An 18,674-nucleotide genomic window follows, 5' to 3' on the forward strand; every position below is an offset into this window, starting at 1 on the left:
GTGATGGGTGACGTCTGCGCCCGCTGTCCCCTGCGGTGTCGTCCTCTCTGGTTGTGGTGATGGGTGACGTCTGCGCCCGCTGTCCCCTCAGTGTCCTCCTCTCTGGTGGTGGTGATGGGTGACGTCTGCGCCCGCTGTCCCCTGCGGTGTCGCCCTCTCTGGTGGGGTGATGGGTGACGTCTGCGCCCGCTGTCCCCTGCGGTGTCGTCCTCTCTGGTTGTGGTGATGGGTGACGTCTGCGCCCGCTGTCCCCTCAGTGTCCTCCTCTCTGGTGGTGGTGATGGGTGACGTCTGCGCCCGCTGTCCCCTGCGGTGTCCTCCGCTCTGGTGGTGGTGATGGGTGACGTCTGCGCCCGCTGTCACTTCGGTGTCCTCCGCTCCGGTGGTGGTGATGGGTGACATCTGCGCCCGCTGTCACTTCGGTGTCCTCTGGTGGGGTGATGGGTGACGTCTGCGCCTGGTGTCCTCTGGTGGGGTGATGTGTGATGTCTGCGCCCACTGTTCCATCAGTATCCTCAACTCTCGTGGGGTGCCCGCTGTCCCCTGCGGTGTCCACCTCTCTGGTGGGGTGATGGGTGACGTCTGCGCCCGCTGTTCCCTCAGTATCCTCAACTCTCGTGGGGTGATGGGTAACGTCTGCGCCCGCTGTCCCCTGCGGTGTCCACCTCTCCGGTGGGGTGATGGGTGACGTCTGCGCCCGCTGTCCCCTCAGTATCCTCAGCTCTGGTGGGGTGATGGGTGACATCTGCGCCCGCTGTCCCCTCAGTATCCTCAGCTCTGGTGGGGTGATGGGTGACGTCTGCGCCCGCTGTCCCCTCAGTATCCTCAGCTCTGGTGGGGTGATGGGTGACATCTGCGCCCGCTGTCCCCTCAGTATCCTCAGCTCTGGTGGGGTGATGGGTGACATCTGCGCCCGCTGTCCCCTCAGTATCCTCAGCTCTGGTGGGGTGATGGGTGACGTCTGCGCCCGCTGTCCCCTCAGTATCCTCAGCTCTGGTGGGGTGATGGGTGACGTCTGCGCCCGCTGTCCCCTCAGTATCCTCAGCTCTGGTGGGGTGATGGTGACGTCTGCGCCCGCTGTCCCCTCAGTATCCTCAGCTCTGGTGGGGTGATGGGTGACGTCTGCGCCCGCTGTCCCCTCAGTATCCTCAGCTCTGGTGGGGTGATGGGTAACGTCTGCGCCCGCTGTCCCCTGCGGTGCCCTCCGCTCTGGTGGGGTGATGGGTAACGTCTGCGCCCGCTGTCCCCTCAGTATCCTCAGCTCTGGTGGGGTGATGGGTGACGTCTGCGCCCGCTGTCCCCTGCGGTGCCCTCCGCTCTGGTGGGGTGATGGGTAACGTCTGCGCCCGCTGTCCCCTCAGTATCCTCAGCTCTGGTGGGGTGATGGGTGACGTCTGCGCCCGCTGTCCCCTGCCCCCTGCGGTGTCCTCCGCTCTGGTGGGGTGATGGGTGACGTCTGCGCCCGCTGTCCCCTGCCCCCTGCGGTGTCCTCCGCTCTGGTTGGGTGATGGGTGACGTCTGCGCCCGCTGTGCCCTGCGGTGATCATGTGATGTGCCATCTCTCTTTCCTCTGGTGTAGGGGTGGCTCAGCGGCCTCCTTCGCCTACGGGTTGGCGGTGGATGACGGCTGTATGTGGGACCTAAAGTTCTGCCCTAGCGGTGGATGGGAGCCCCCCAGCACCCTCAGAAAGGTAAGTTCTTGGGGGTGACAGCGGGCACATACCATGCATGATGACTGCTGTATAACACGTGGCATCCCTGGCACAGGGCACAGAGATGGCGCGGCTCGGACTTCTGGCAGTTGCGTTCTCTAGTGGCCATGTACAGATCTACAGCCTTCCTCACCCCGAATCCCTGCATGCCCACCGGAGGACCCAGGGGGAAGGTAGGAATACGCACCCCCCCATTATTAGTAGTGTCTCTGTGCCCCCAGGACTCTCCATGGGTCTCGTAGAGTCCGGGCTCCGACGACTCCGAGCATGAAGGGAAGGGACATTGTTGGGGAGGGGAGTTCTGGCTGACGAGGGGGGTACTATGGGGTGACGGGAGGGGGGGGTGTATTAAGGGGCGACACGTGTGGGGGTGTATGACGAGGGGGTACTATGGGGTGACTGGAGTGGGGGTGTATGACAGGGTGACGTGAAGGGAGGGGGGTTACTATGGGGTGACTGGAGTGGGGGTGTATGACGGGGGGTGTATTAGGGGTGACCGGTGTGGGGGTGTATGACGGTGAGTGTATTAAGGGGTGACCGGTGTGGGGGTGTATGACGGTGGGTGTATTAAGGGGTGACACGTGTGGGGGTGTATGACGGGGGGTGTATTAGGGGTGACCGGTGTGGGGGTGTATGACGGGGGGTGTATTAAGGGGTGACACGTATGGGGGTGTATGACAGGGTGACGTGAAGGGAGGGGGGGTACTATGGGGTGACCGGTGTGGGGGTGTATGACGGTGGGTGTATTAAGGGGTGACACGTGTGGGGGTGTATGACGGGGGGTGTATTAGGGGTGACCGGTGTGGGGGTGTATGACGGGGGGTGTATTAAGGGGTGACCGGTGTGGGGGTGTATGACGGGGGGTGTATTAGGGGGACGGCCTGTATGTGTGTGCTGAACAGACCCCACAGCGGTGACCGAGGATTGTCTGCTGGGTGGTTGATGTGATTCTGGTTTCGGCAGTAGAGCAGACACGTCGGGGTTAATGCTTCGCTCTCTCATGGGGGGGTCTCCTCTCCTTTGTTCCCTCCCGGGTGTCATTGTCAGGCTTGCAGATGGTTATTACATGGCTGAATGGCTGCAGCGGCATTAACCCTCTGGTGTCCGCACCCTCCTCCAGCCTGGGGCAGGGAGGCCTCCTGCAGTGCTGGTACAGAAGGGGTTAATGTGGTAGCAGCTGAGCGGGTGACGATAATGAGAAACCGAGGGACCGAACTAATGGACTGTGTAATGGGAAAAGGAGGGAGGCTCAACGTCCCGACACCCGGGAGCTGACAATCTAATCTAGGAGACGCCGTATATCACTCTCACCATCCCCGACCCAGGAGCTCACAATCTATCCCCCCCCTCCCCATCACACAATGTATCACTCCCATCATCCCTGACCCCAGGAGCTCACAATCTAATCCTATCACACACAATGTATCACTCCCATCATCCCTGACCCCAGGAGCTCACAATCTAATCCCCCCCATCACACACAATGTATCACTCCCATCATCCCCGACCCCAGGAGCTCACAATCTAATCCCCCCCATCACACACAATGTATCACTCCCATCATCCCCGACCCCAGGAGCTCACAATCTAATCCCCCCATCACACACAATGTATCACTCCCATCATCCCCGACCCCAGGAGCTCACAATCTAATCCCCCCCATCACACACAATGTATCACTCCCATCATCCCCGACCCCAGGAGCTCACAATCTAATCCCCCCATCACACACAATGTATCACTCCCATCATCCCTGACCCCAGGAGCTCACAATCTAATCCCCCCCCCCCCCATCACACACAATGTATCACTCCCATCATCCCTGACCCCAGGAGCTCACAATCTAATCCCCCCCCCCCCCCATCACACACAATGTATCACTCCCATCATCCCTGACCCCAGGAGCTCACAATCTAATCCCCCCCCCCCCCATCACACACAATGTATCACTCCCATCATCCCTGACCCCAGGAGCTCACAATCTAATCCCCCATCACACAATGTATCACTCCCCCCATCCCTGACCCCAGGAGCTCACAATCTAATCCCCCCATCACACACAATGTATCACTCCCATCATCCCTGACCCCAGGAGCTCACAATCTAATCCCCCCCCCCATCACACACAATGTATCACTCCCATCATCCCTGACCCCAGGAGCTCACAATCTAATCCCCCCCCCCCCAATCACACACAATGTATCACTCCCATCATCCCTGACCCCAGGAGCTCACAATCTAATACCATCACACACAATGTATCACCCCCATCATCCCTGACCCCAGGAGCTCACAATCTAATCCCCCATCACACAATGTATCACTCCCATCATCCCTGACCCCAGGAGCTCACAATCTAATCCCCCCATCACACACAATGTATCACTGCCATCATCCCTGACCCCAGGAGCTCACAATCTAATCCCCCCATCACACACAATGTATCACTCCCATCATCCCTGACCCCAGGAGCTCACAATCTAATCCCCCCATCACACACAATGTATCACTCCCATCATCCCTGACCCCAGGAGCTCACAATCTAATCCCCCATCACACAATGTATCACTCCCATCATCCCCGACCCCAGGAGCTCACAATCTAATCCCCCCATCACACACAATGTATCACTCCCATCATCCCCGACCCCAGGAGCTCACAATCTAATCCCCCCATCACACACAATGTATCACTCCCATCATCCCTGACCCCAGGAGCTCACAATCTAATCCCCCCCCCCCCATCACACATTGTATCACTCCCATCATCCCTGACCCCAGGAGCTCACAATCTAATCCCCCCATCACACACAATGTATCACTTCCATCATCCCTGACCCCAGGAGCTCACAATCTAATCCCCCATCACACAATGTATCACTCCCATCATCCCTGACCCCAGGAGCTCACAATCTAATCCCCCATCACACAATGTATCACTCCCATCATCCCCGACCCCAGGAGCTCACAATCTAATCCCCCATCACACACAATGTATCACTTCCATCATCCCTGACCCCAGGAACTCACAATCTAATCCCCTATCACACACAATGTATCACTCCCATCATCCCCGACCCCAGGAGCTCACAATCTAATCCCCCATCACACACAATGTATCACTCCCATCATCCCTGACCCCAGGAGCTCACAATCTAATCCCCCCCATCACACACCATGTATCACTCCCATCATCCCCGACCCCAGGAGCTCACAATCTAATCCCCCATCACACACAGTGTATCACTCCCATCATCCCTGACCCCAGGAGCTCACAATCTAATCCCCCATCACACAATGTATCACTCCCATCATCCCTGACCCCAGGAGCTCACAATCTAATCCCCCATCACACAATGTATCACTCCCATCATCCCCGACCCCAGGAGCTCACAATCTAATCCCCCATCACACACAATGTATCACTTCCATCATCCCTGACCCCAGGAACTCACAATCTAATCCCCTATCACACACAATGTATCACTCCCATCATCCCCGACCCCAGGAGCTCACAATCTAATCCCCCATCACACACAATGTATCACTCCCATCATCCCTGACCCCAGGAGCTCACAATCTAATCCCCCCCATCACACACCATGTATCACTCCCATCATCCCCGACCCCAGGAGCTCACAATCTAATCCCCCATCACACACAGTGTATCACTCCCATCATCCCCGACCCCAGGAGCTCACAATCTAATCCCCCATCACACACAGTGTATCACTCCCATCATCCCTGACCCCCAGAGCTCACAATCTAATCCCCCATCACACACAATGTATCACTCCCATCATCCCTGACCCCAGGAGCTCACAATCTAATCCCCCCCATCACACACAATGTATCACTCCCATCATCCCTGATCCCAGGAGCTCACAATCTAATCCCCTATCACACACAATGTATCACTCCCATCGTCCCTGACCCCAGGAGCTCACAATCTAATCCCCCCCCCCCCCCAATCACACACAATGTATCACTCCCATCGTCCCCGACCCCAGGAGCTCACAATCTAATCCCCCCATCACACACAATGTATCACTCCCATCATCCCTGACCCCAGGAGCTCACAATCTAATCCCCCCATCACACAATGTATCACTCCCATCATCCCTGACCCCAGGAGCTCACAATCTAATCCCCCATCACACACAATGTATCACTCCCATCATCCCTGACCCCAGGAGCTCACAATCTAATCCCCCATCACACACAATGTATCACTCCCATCATCCCTGACCACAGGAGCTCACAATCTAATCCCCCATCACACAATGTATCGCTCCCATCATCCCTGACCACAGGAGCTCACAATCTAATCCCCCATCACACAATGTATCACTCCCATCATCCCTGACCACAGGAGCTCACAATCTAATCCCCCATCACACAATGTATCACTCCCATCATCCCTGACCCCAGGAGCTCACAATCTAATCCCCCCCCCCCCCATCACACACAATGTATCACTCCCATCATCCCTGACCCCAGGAGCTCACAATCTAATCCCACCCCCCCATCACACAATGTATCACTCCCATCATCCCTGACCCAGGAGCTCACAATCTAATCCCCTATCACACACAATGTATCACTCCCATCGTCCCTGACCCCAGGAGCTCACAATCTAATCCCCCATCACACAATGTATCACTCCCCCCATCCCTGACCCCAGGAGCTCACAATCTAATCCCCCCATCACACACACAATGTATCACTCCCATCATCCCTGACCCCAGGAGCTCACAATCTAATCCCCCCCCCCATCACACACACAATGTATCACTCCCATCATCCCTGACCCCAGGAGCTCACAATCTAATCCCCCCCCCCATCACACACAATGTATCACTCCCATCATCCCTGACCCCAGGAGCTCACAATCTAATCCCCCCATCACACAATGTATCACTCCCATCATCCCTGACCCCAGGAGCTCACAATCTAATCTCCCATCACACACAATGTATCACTCCCATCATCCCTGACCCCAGGAGCTCACAATCTAATCCCCCCATCACACACAATGTATCACTCCCATCATCCCTGACCCCAGGAGCTCACAATCTAATCCCCCCATCACACACAATGTATCACTCCCATCATCCCTGACCCCAGGAGCTCACAATCTAATCCCCCCCCCCAATCACACACAATGTATCACTCCCATCATCCCTGACCCCAGGAGCTCACAATCTAATCCCCCCCATCACACACAATATATCACACCCATCATCCCTGACCCCAGGAGCTCACAATCTAATCCCCCCATCACACAATGTATCACTCCCATCATCCCTGACCCCAGGAGCTCACAATCTAATCCCCCATCACACACAATGTATCACTCCCATCATCCCTGACCCCAGGAGCTCACAATCTAATCCCCCCCCCCATCACACACAATGTATCACTCCCATCATCCCTGACCCCAGGAGCTCACAATCTAATCCCACATCACACAATGTATCACCCCCATCATCCCTGACCCCAGGAGCTCACAATCTAATCCCCCATCACACAATGTATCACTCCCATCATCCCTGACCCCAGGAGCTCACAATCTAATCCCCCATCACACACAATGTATCACTTCCATCATCCCTGACCCCAGGAACTCACAATCTAATCCTATCACACACAATGTATCACTCCCATCATCCCTGACCCCAGGAGCTCACAATCTAATCCCCCATCACACAATGTATCACTCCCATCATCCCCGACCCCAGGAGCTCACAATCTAATCCCCCATCACACACAATGTATCACTCCCATCATCCCTGACCCCAGGAGCTCACAATCTAATCCCCATCACACACAATGTATCACTCCCATCATCCCTGACCCCAGGAACTCACAATCTAATCCTATCACACACAATGTATCACTCCCATCATCCCTGACCCCAGGAGCTCACAATCTAATCCCCCATCACACAATGTATCACTCCCATCATCCCCGACCCCAGGAGCTCACAATCTAATCCCCCATCACACAATGTATCACTCCCATCATCCCCGACCCCAGGAGCTCACACTCTAATCCACCATCACACACAATGTATCACTCCCATCATCCCCGACCCCAGGAGCTCACAATCTAATCCCCCATCACACAATGTATCACTCCCATCATCCCCGACCCCAGGAGCTCACAATCTAATCCCCCATCACACAATGTATCACTCCCATCATCCCTGACCCCAGGAGCTCACAATCTAATCTCCCCATCACACACCATGTATCACTCCCATCATCCCCGACCCCAGGAGCTCACAATCTAATCCCCCCATCACACACAATGTATCACTCCCATCATCCCTGACCCCAGGAGCTCACAATCTAATCCCCTATCACACACAATGTATCACTCCCATCGTCCCTGACCCCAGGAGCTCACAATCTAATCCCCCATCACACACAATGTATCACTCCCATCGTCCCTGACCCCAGGAGCTCACAATCTAATCCCCCCATCACACACAATGTATCACTCCCATCATCCCTGACCCCAGGAGCTCACAATCTAATCCCCCCCCCCAATCACACACAATGTATCACTCCCATCATCCCTGACCCCAGGAGCTCACAATCTAATCCCCTATCACACACAATGTATCACTCCCATCGTCCCTGACCCCAGGAGCTCACAATCTAATCCCCCATCACACACAATGTATCACCCCCATCATCCCTGACCCCAGGAGCTCACAATCTAATCCCACATCACACAATGTATCACCCCCATCATCCCTGACCCCAGGAGCTCACAATCTAATCCCCCATCACACACAATGTATCACTCCCATCATCCCTGACCCCAGGAGCTCACAATCTAATCTCCCCATCACACACAGTGTATCACTCCCATCGTCCCTGACCCCAGGAGCTCACAATCTAATCCCCCATCACACACAATGTATCACTCCCATCGTCCCTGACCCCAGGAGCTCACAATCTAATCCCCCATCACACACAATGTATCACTCCCATCATCCCTGACCCCAGGAGCTCACAATCTAATCCCACATCACACAATGTATCACCCCCATCATCCCTGACCCCAGGAGCTCACAATCTAATCCCCCATCACACACAATGTATCACTCCCATCATCCCTGACCCCAGGAGCTCACAATCTAATCCCCCATCACACAATGTATCACTCCCATCATCCCCGACCCCAGGAGCTCACAATCTAATCCCCCATCACACACAATGTATCACTCCCATCATCCCTGACCCCAGGAGCTCACAATCTAATCCCCCATCACACACAATGTATCACTCCCATCATCCCTGACCCCAGGAGCTCACAATCTAATCCCACATCACACAATGTATCACCCCCATCATCCCTGACCCCAGGAGCTCACAATCTAATCCCCCATCACACACAATGTATCACTCCCATCATCCCTGACCCCAGGAGCTCACAATCTAATCCCCCATCACACACAATGTATCACCCCCATCATCCCTGACCCCAGGAGCTCACAATCTAATCCCCTATCACACACAATGTATCACTCCCCCCATCCCTGACCCCAGGAGCTCACAATCTAATCCCCCATCACACACAATGTATCACCCCCATCATCCCTGACCCCAGGAGCTCACAATCTAATCCCCCATCACACACAATGTATCACTCCCATCATCCCTGACCCCAGGAGCTCACAATCTAATCTCCCCATCACACACAATGTATCACTCCCATCATCCCTGACCCCCAGAGCTCACAATCTAATCCCCCATCACACACAATGTATCACTCCCATCATCCCTGACCCCAGGAGCTCACAATCTAATCCCTCATCACACACAATGTATCACTCCCATCATCCCTGACCCCAGGAGCTCACAATCTAATCCCCCATCACACACAATGTATCACTCCCATCATCCCTGACCCCAGGAGCTCACAATCTAATCCCCCCATCACACAATGTATCACTCCCCCCATCCCTGACCCCAGGAGCTCACAATCTAATCCCCCCCCCCTCCCCATCACACACAATGTATCACTCCCATCATCCCTAACCCCAGGAGCTCACAATCTAATCCCCCCCCCCTTCCCCCCCCCCCCCCCCCCCCCCCCATCACACACAATGTATCACTCCCATCATCCCTGACCCCAGGAGCTCACAATCTAATCCCCCCCCCCCCCTCCCTATCACACACAATGTATCACTCCCATCGTCCCTGTGTATCTTCCATCGTGATGTGGTGCTGGTATGGGGGGTATATCCGGCCTCCCCCTCCCCCGGGGGCAGTAGCGGTTCCGAGTCATTAACCATTGGTTTATCTCCTATAATTAGGTGCCCCCCTTCCCCTGATTGATGTGCGGCCCCCCGCTGGGGGAGGCGCTGCCTCTGGTTTGCTCCGTCCTCTTCTCCCTGATGCCACCATTGTAAAGTCTGAATGATTCTGGGGGTGATTGCACCCCACAAGTGCCAGCAGGCGCTCACCCCGCGGCAAAGAGTGCCCAGAGTTTCCTGCCCTGCCTGCGCTGCCCCCTCTGGTGCAGGGGCAGTATATATATTGACCTGTCCCTTGTATTATGGGGTCTGCACTGTGGACTCCCCCCTTACTTCTCCTCCAGCGCCCAGGTAGCGGGAGGCAGGAGGGGGCGCCATCTATCACCTTGTCATCCTGCTCTTATCTCTCTGCACAGACCTCTCTAGGTGGAGGGGGGTCTCGGAGGGTGAGGGGGCTGATGAAGACATAACGGCCTCTGGGAGACCACAGACATCCTATAACTGTCCGGACCTACAGATACTGTATAACCTGACACGTGGGAGGAGCCTGAAGTGTCCGCAGAGATGGTGGCGGCTATTCCATGAGCCGTCCTCGGCTGGACCGCCCCACCTGACTGCGGCGTAGAGAAGGAGCGCTGCTCTTGCTGTTGAATGCTGCTTATGGGGTTTATTTGGGGGCAGCGCAGTGTTGGGGGTCTGTGAGAGAAGGCAAAGTAACAGTAAGGGGAGTAACTGCACATATTCCATGATCACCCGTCACAAAACCCAGTCGAGGAGGGGGACGAGGAGCCACTGATCCCCGGCCACTGACAGTCAGCGGAGGGCTCCACATCGTCGGCGTTCTCCTAGGAACTAGTGCATACAGTTCTCCTACTGATCAGTGGGCCCTACAGTGGGTATAGTCAGGGTTCTGGCAGGAGGGATCAGTGGGCCCTATAGTGGGTATGGTCAGTGTCTGGCAGGAGGGATCAGTGGGCCCTACAGTGGGTATAGTCAGGGTTCTGGCAGCAGGGATCAGTGGCCCCTACAGTGGGTATGGTCAGGGTTCTGGCAGCAGGGATCAGTGGGCCCTATAGTGGGTATGGTCAGTGTCTGGCAGGAGGGATCAGTGGGCCCTACAGTGGGTGTAGTCAGGGTTCTGGCAGCAGGGATCAGTGGGCCCTATAGTGGGTATAGTCAGGGTTCCGGCAGCAGGGATCAGTGGGCCCTATAGTGGGTATAGTCAGGGTTCTGGCAGGAGGGATCAGTGGGCCCTATAGTGGGTATGGTCAGTGCCTGGCAAGAGGGGTCAGTGGGCCCTACAGTGGGTGTAGTTAGGGTTCTGGCAGGAGGGATCAGTGGTCCCTATAGTGGTGGGTATAGGTGATCAGTTGTATTGAATCTTCTTTTCCTCTTGCAGATTCCTGGGAGCCGGCCATCTGTAAGGTACGGAGCGCCGGTCTGTATACCTGTGTATGTGGGACTAGTCCTTCCTGTACACCTTATACTATAGCCCAGCAGGCCTGCCTTGTATGTCGGGGACACGTCACTTGTGTATAAGGGGTATGTAGACATGTGTCCGCAGGGTCCGTCAGCCGGTCTCACATCACAGCCCCCATCTTTTTCTTGGTGACTCTGGGTCAATAATCTCTCTAGATTCCTTTTAATTAAAGCCAGTGAGGCGCGGCGGCCGTGTGGCCCGCCTGGGGGCCGGGAGGCGCGGCGGCCGTGTGGCCCGCCTGGGGGCCGGGAGGCGCGGCGGCCGTGTGGCCCGCCTGGGGGCCGGGAGGCGCGGCGGCCTGCCTGGGGGCCCGTAACAAGTGTGATTGGAGCCCCGCGTAGTGCATAGAGCAGTGTTGGCCCTCAGACATGTATGCGTGTGGCCCCAGTTTGGGTCAGCTGACTGTAACCTCTCTCTTCCAGGCGGACTGTGTGGTCAGACTTCATGTGGGATCTATTAAGGCCTGTAGCCCTGGTGAGAACGGTCAATGCTTCACCCTGGCCTGGTTTCAATCCAAACCGCACCACTACCTTGCTGCTGGATTCTATGATGGTGAGTATGCGATCAAGTGACCCGTGTCCTGTCGTCCCCTCCATGGGGAACCCCCAGGTGTTATAAACTGACATACTCCCCTCCTCAGGGATAGTCCACTAGTTACACTGAGGTGTCCTTTGTCCTCTTCTCACCTCCTCAGGGATAGTCCACTTGTTACACTGAGGTGTCCCCTGTCCTCTCCTCAGGGATAGTCCACTGGTTACACTGAGGTGTCCTCTGTCCTCTTCTCACCTCCTCAGGGATAGTCCACTTGTTACACTGAGGTGTCCCCTGTCCTCTCCTCAGGGATAGTCCACTTGTTACACTGAGGTGTCCTCTGTCCTCTTCTCACCTCCTCAGGGATAGTGCACTTGTTACACCTGAGGTGTCCGCTGTCCTCTCCTCACCTCCTCAGGGATAGTCCACCTGTTACACTGAGGTGTCCCCTGTCCTCTTCTCACCTCCCCAGGGATAGTCCACTTGTTACACTGAGGTGTCCCCTGCCCTCTTCTCACCTCCCCAGGGATAGTCCACTTGTTACACTGAGGTGTCCCCTGCCCTCTTCTCACCTCCTCAGGGATAGTCCACTTGTTACACTGAGGTGTCCCCTGTCCTCTCCTCAGGGATAGTCCACTTTTTACACTGAGGTGTCCCCTGTCCTCTCCTCACCTCCTCAGGGATAGTCCACCTGTTACACTGAGGTGTCCCCTGTCCTCTTCTCACCTCCCCAGGGATAGTCCACTTGTTACACTGAGGTGTCCCCTGTTCTCTTCTCACCTCCTCAGGGATAGTCCACTTGTTACACTGAGGTGTCCCCTGTTCTCTTCTCACCTCCCCAGGGATAGTCCACTTGTTACAATAAGGTGTCCCCTGTCCTCTCCTCTCCTCTTCTCACCTCCTCAGGGATAGTCCATAAACTGATGCCCTGATATCCTCAGGGATAGTCCACTTGTTAGACTAAGGTAACCACTGACCCCTCGGAGGTTGGTGCGCCTGCGCTGGAACTAGCTCCCCTCGCCTCCTGCTTCTTTACACGGGGTCATTCCTTTTCGAAGATGATTATCGAAAACTATTTTTTGCCCTCGTTTTCGGTTTGCAGCTCCTCCCCTAGAACTGATGTAGAACTGGTTGTTATCATTGTAGGCACGGTAGCGATATGGGACCTGAAGACCAGGTCTGTTCTGCAGCGGGTTCGTCAGGGCCGCGTGATAAAGCAGTATCCGTTCCACAGCTTCTCCGCCCACGACAGCGCCGTGCACAGCATCGAGTGGTGTAAAGCCGACAGGTACGGAGAGCTCCACCTCTGGACCACAGGACCTCTGTAGGCACACCTGACCTGCAGCCATAACAGATTCCAACTGCTCTATTGCTCCCTGTTATCAGACATTGCAGGATGGAGAGAGGCTGACTGTAGTGCTAAGTGGAATGAATGTCAGGAAGTGCAAAAACCTCAGTGTGTCACATCTCCGGTACTGATATAACCTCCGGAGATGATATATATGTGACTGATATCAGCCGCCCCGCTTATAACACTTCAGTACTGATATAACCTCCAGACACAACATATACATGTAACTGATATCAGTATTAGAGGGTTATAAGAGGAGCAGCCGATATAACCTCCAGAGATGTTATATATGTGACTGATATCGGCCGCCCCTCTTATAATGCTCCAGTACCGATATAACCTCCAGAGATGATATATATGGGACTGATATCAGCCGCCTCTCTTATAATGCTCCAGTACTGATATAACCTCCAGAGACATATTGTAGTGTAATGGCCTCTCATTTGTCGTGTTGGTCAGCTGTTTTCGTTCCCTCCAGTAACTTCTTTGTGACGTGTGGAAGCGATCGGCGTCTAAAGTTCTGGGACCTCCGCCGCCTGCACACGCCGGTCAACAGTATCAAACGTTTCCAGAGCACGGAGATGGCGTGGCTGCTGCCGTACTGCGGGGTGGCCGTGGCGCAGGATAACTGCTACGCCTCGTGAGTATCCTGTACACACAGATGTCATGTCCTACATGTCACACGCCTCATGTTCCTCTCCTGCTCTCCGCAGACAGGGCCTATGTGGCATCCACTACGTGGACTCTGGCTTCCTGGGTTACAAGCCGTACTTTGCTACACCTCGCAAGGGAACCGTGTGGGTAAGAGGCTTGTTATTGGGACCTCCCCTGCTGAATGGGCCTTTGTGTAGGATATAGGGGCCTCCCCTCCTTAATGGGCCGTTGGGTAGGATATAGGGGCCTCCCCTGCTGAATGGGCCGTTGGGTAGGATGTAGGGGCCTCTCCCCCCTGCTGAGTGGGCCGTTGGGTAGGATGTAGGGGCCTCTCCCCCCTGCTGAGTGGGCCGTTGGGTAGGATGTAGGGGCCTCTCCCCCCTGCTGAGTGGGCCGTTGGGTAGGATGTAGGGGCCTCTCCCCCCTGCTGAGTGGGCCGTTGGGTAGGATGTAGGGGCCTCTCCCCCCTGCTGAGTGGGCCGTTGGGTAGGATGTAGGGGCCTCTCCCCCTGCTGAGTGGGCCGTTGGGTAGGATGTAGGGGCCTCTCCCCCCTGCTGAGTGGGCCGTTGGGTAGGATGTAGGGGCCTCCCCCTTGCTGAGTGGGCCGTTGGGTAGGATGTAGGGGCCTCTCCCCCCTGCTGAGTGGGCCGTTGGGTAGGATGTAGGGGCCTCTCCCCCCTGCTGAGTGGGCCGTTGGGTAGGACGTAGGGGCCTCTCCCCCCTGCTGAGTGGGCCGTTGGGTAGGACGTAGGGGCCTCTCCCCCCTGCTGAGTGGGCCGTTGGGTAGGATGTAGGGGCCTCCCCCCTGCTGAGTGGGCCGTTGGGTAGGATGTAGGGGCCTCTCCCCCCTGCTGAGTGGGCCGTTGGGTAGGATATAGGTTGAAGGTTGTGTTAGGACAGGCGATGCGTAGACAGGGGTGGGGAGTCCTTACTGACTGGTTAGACTGACTGGAGGTGGTTGGTCTGCCATGTTATGGAGGCTGGTGGTTGGCGGCGTGTTATACCGTCATATGCGTTGTCCCTTACAGAGCGTCTCTGGCTCGGATTGGCTGAGCATCCTCGCATCTGGGGACGTCACTGGAGAGGTCATGGTCACCCTGTTACCCAGCCTGAATGCGCAGTCCATTAACACGAAGCGACCGTCAGACCGCAGATTTGTAAGTATTTGCCATTCAAAATGCCCGGAGCTGAGTGCCCGCGTGTCTCCCGGAAGTCTCGTGTAGTCACTATTATACGGGCACTTTGGGGGTCACCTTTGGTAATGTCGGTCATTGCTTCCCTTGCAGCCTGTGTATAAGGTGGACTTCCTGTCCTGTGCGCCCCCCTCTGCAGATAGCCCCGATGCCGGTGACCACATGCTGAGCGGACCCCTGGCTGAGAGCCGTCACTGGGAACATTTCAAGCCAAAGTCATTCCGCGCGGCGACCGGACGCTTCAGTCTCCTGCTGAAGGATACGGATCTGGTAGGTTCCATCATCAGCAGGCTCCCCGTAGACTGTAGCGAGGGTCCCATTCAGGGTGCTTTCTTAGTTTGACCAGTCCGTGTAGCCCTATATGTAAGCTGTGCAACCGGTAACCCTGCTCCAGTCATGTGACCTCAAATGAGCAGCAACCAAGGATCGTCCTCGCACACGGACCAGGGTCCCCAGCCCCCCCCGCGGGACACGGTCATGATGTACACGTGTCGGTGGTCTAAGAGCCTCAAAGGCTTCTGTGTGATCCCTGATCCATGTAATGTGCTCAGCGCCCTCTTCCCCTCCAGGGGGGGTAAATGTCTGTAGTAATGTACGGGGTGTTTCCTGCTTTGTCACTTGGTTTGGGGTCCGGTAATTGGGGGGGTGGCTGAGCTTGTATCTCATCGTATGAAGGGTCCCTCTCGGCTTGGATGCACAGGTGGAAGCAGGAGGGGATGGTGAGGAGCTTGTAATATTGTGTCCCTTTACTCTCAGCTCGAATAAGATATGCCACCCACCCCTCCCCCCAGGTGGCAACAATAGTCTGAATTTATGATTTTAACCAAAGGGCTCTTGTTCAAAGGGCTCTGATGTCAAGACATCAGCACAGAAAGCAAATTATGGTTGGAAATTGGCTACAAACTCTTCCTACAGGAGTTGTAGATGACTTTCAAACCCTGTGAGTTTATATAAGCAGTGCTGGAACAGATGGCAGTACGCCCCCTGGGGCCAGACTTGGACAGGTTTGCTCTTCAGGACACATTGTATTATAATGGCAAGAAAAAGGCAATTGACCAAAGAAGAGAGACGGCCGTCAGTACAGTTTCTTACACCATCAAAAGGCACTTGGAAACTGACAGGAAGACGTCCGACCAACGGCCGCTGCAACATCACATATAAGTTCTTTAGGTTCCTGAGTGACCCCAACTGTCTAACACGGAGGAGGAAGCGTGACGATCTGCGGCTCTCTTGCTGATTCTAGAGTTGGCCACTTGCACAGAATGACCGGCACACCAGACAAAAAGGGCTGCCACAGCAGTTTGATAGGCCATGCAGTACCCTCTGGTGTGCGCCTAGTTGGTCAGGGGTTCATATCGCAGCAAGACAAAGATTCAAAACCTACTTCTAGGTTATGTCACAACTACCGAACATGACAAGAAGAAGTCGGCAGGCTGCAGAGAATGGAACGGCCCACACCGTCTCCAGACCTAAACCCCATCCAGCTTGTTTGGGACGAACAGACAGAAGGCTGAAAGCAGAGCGACCTACAAGAGCAGCACATTTGTGGGAACTTCTGCAACAACGTTGGGAGGAAAGTTCTGAACAATATCTGAATGCAGTTGTAGAAGGAATGCCTGGATGGTGTGAAGCCGATCTATCGGCTGGAGGGGTCAACGATATGGATGGAATTGGGGAAAACAAAGTTACTCCATTATAGTTGTTCATCCTAACTTGTTTGTTCTCTGCTTTTATTTCAAAGTCCATCTGAGACAAACTATAAATATCAGGAAAAATGGGCAACACTGAGGTGCTCTAAAACTTTGACAGGTAGTGTATGCCAGTGAAGCGTGTGCCCCCCCCCCCCCCCCCCCCCGCCTACACACACACACAAAGATGGAGGCACTGCTCATATCTGAGAGGAGGGGGGACACACTACTGCCTCTTTGCCGAATCCCTCATGACTGCGTTTCATTATAGCATTACCGCCATTAGCGAGTTGCCTAGTTTTTAGCAATTCGTGTTGTGGTGTAATTTTAGTGATCCCTTTTATTGGTCCCTTGCTGTGCCCATGGGTGGGATGAAACATGCAGGGACCCCACATCACTGACTGTGAACCTCCCTGTTTTTGGTACTTAGGTCCACAACAGGGCTCTCTAGTATACAGAGACTCCGCAGAGCCGCTCTTCTCAGGGCGATCACCCTGCATGTTGCCTGGTCGGGTGATAGTTATGGGGGATATTTAGGGACAGTTGTTTGTATGCATCTCCTCCCCGTCCTGCTCGCTCTAAAGATTACTCTTGCTGCCAACCGCAACTATAAGTGATGCATTGTGTCTGGATATATGGCTGCTTCTGCAGGAGCACCAAGACCCTTCTGATTTATCTCCCCTGTCATGGCTCAGCTGTGAGTATTATGACTTCTGTGGCGTCCATCAGGTTCTCTACGTGTTACTACACATGAGATAACTCATCGGTTTCCTTCAGCTCATTGTATCCGGCACATTCAGTATTATTAGTACTTCCATGTCCCGGATAGCTCAGCTTTATCTTATTACAAGTTATGTCTTTGTTTGGCCATAGTTCACCTCCTTTCTCCATATGTTGCTGGATGATTCTCTGCCGTAGGCCCCGTACCACTGCTGTAAGGAGTCCTAGACACTTCCGTAGGTAATTTCACTCTCTGTGATGCAGACGGACTTCCATGGCATGAGCAGCCGGGAGCCTGGCAAGAGGATGCAAGCCAACGAGCTAAAGAGTGACCTCAACATGGAGCGTGTGCAGCTGGAGGCCATACACAAGGTGAGACACCCCCCACGTCTGAACCCCCTCCAAGAGGAGACGTATAGTTAAGCCCTGGAATGGTCTTTCTGGTCCTCAGTCTCCAGACTTTGGTTTTTGTCATCCTTTTAGGTCCGGTTCAACCACAACCTAGATGCGTACACGTGGATTGTGTCTGGAGGTCATTCCGGCCTGGTCCGAGTCCACTGCGCCCGAGGATTACTGTCTCCGGTTGGCCAGAAGATGCTCCAAGAGAAGCGCACCAAGTTTCAGGCCTTGTACGAGGCTGCAGAGATGGTGGGAGAGTTGGAGTACAGCCCGGAGGTCCAGCATTGTGTGGTGGAGGTCTAGAGCCCCCAGCAGACCTCTTGTAGAGACGTCCGTCAAGCCTGTGACCTCTGCAGGTGAAGCTCCTGCAGCTTTGTTGACTCCTGTAATATGTTCCTGTATTATGTCTGATTTTAGTTTGTTTTTAACTGATTTTGTATTTTGTACCTGTTGTTGTGCCCAGAGGGACATTTCCACAGCACTTGCCGCTGGCCCGGGTACCCGCATGTGCAGGACTCTTGTAGCACAAGGCCTATAGCAGGATGGAGTAGACTGCCGTGCCCCTTCTCACACGCGGACCCGGGCAGCAGAGACAGAGCCACGTTCTCTCCTCATCGCTCACATTGAGCTCCTTATGACGTGACTTCTTGTTTATTAAAATCCTACTATTTTTA

General features: G+C 54.9%; 1 protein-coding gene across 2 annotated transcripts in view; it reads left to right on the forward strand.

Annotated features, from left to right (window-relative positions):
* Positions 1-18,674, forward strand: part of GTF3C2 (general transcription factor IIIC subunit 2) — a 31,000-nt gene extending 12,326 nt beyond the window's left edge. The window contains exons 10-21 of one of the 2 annotated variants that reach the window (XR_010790989.1): positions 1,580-1,691; positions 1,768-1,885; positions 11,383-11,408; positions 11,886-12,015; positions 13,141-13,282; positions 13,824-13,985; positions 14,059-14,146; positions 15,029-15,157; positions 15,287-15,463; positions 17,866-17,973; positions 18,085-18,356; positions 18,464-18,674. Coding sequence is in view for 1 of the 2 variants with exons in the window: in XM_066594350.1 (XP_066450447.1) it covers positions 1,580-1,691; positions 1,768-1,885; positions 11,383-11,408; positions 11,886-12,015; positions 13,141-13,282; positions 13,824-13,985; positions 14,059-14,146; positions 15,029-15,157; positions 15,287-15,463; positions 17,866-17,973; positions 18,085-18,303 (1,411 nt within the window). In the remaining variant the exon portion in view is untranslated. Of the gene's footprint in view, positions 1-1,579; positions 1,692-1,767; positions 1,886-11,382; positions 11,409-11,885; positions 12,016-13,140; positions 13,283-13,823; positions 13,986-14,058; positions 14,147-15,028; positions 15,158-15,286; positions 15,464-17,865; positions 17,974-18,084 lie in introns of both variants that reach the window. The other variant, XM_066594350.1, reaches the window with a different exon arrangement.

Source organism: Eleutherodactylus coqui, chromosome 1 (assembly GCF_035609145.1).
Source record: "Eleutherodactylus coqui strain aEleCoq1 chromosome 1, aEleCoq1.hap1, whole genome shotgun sequence".
Classification (NCBI taxonomy): domain Eukaryota; kingdom Metazoa; phylum Chordata; class Amphibia; order Anura; family Eleutherodactylidae; genus Eleutherodactylus; species Eleutherodactylus coqui.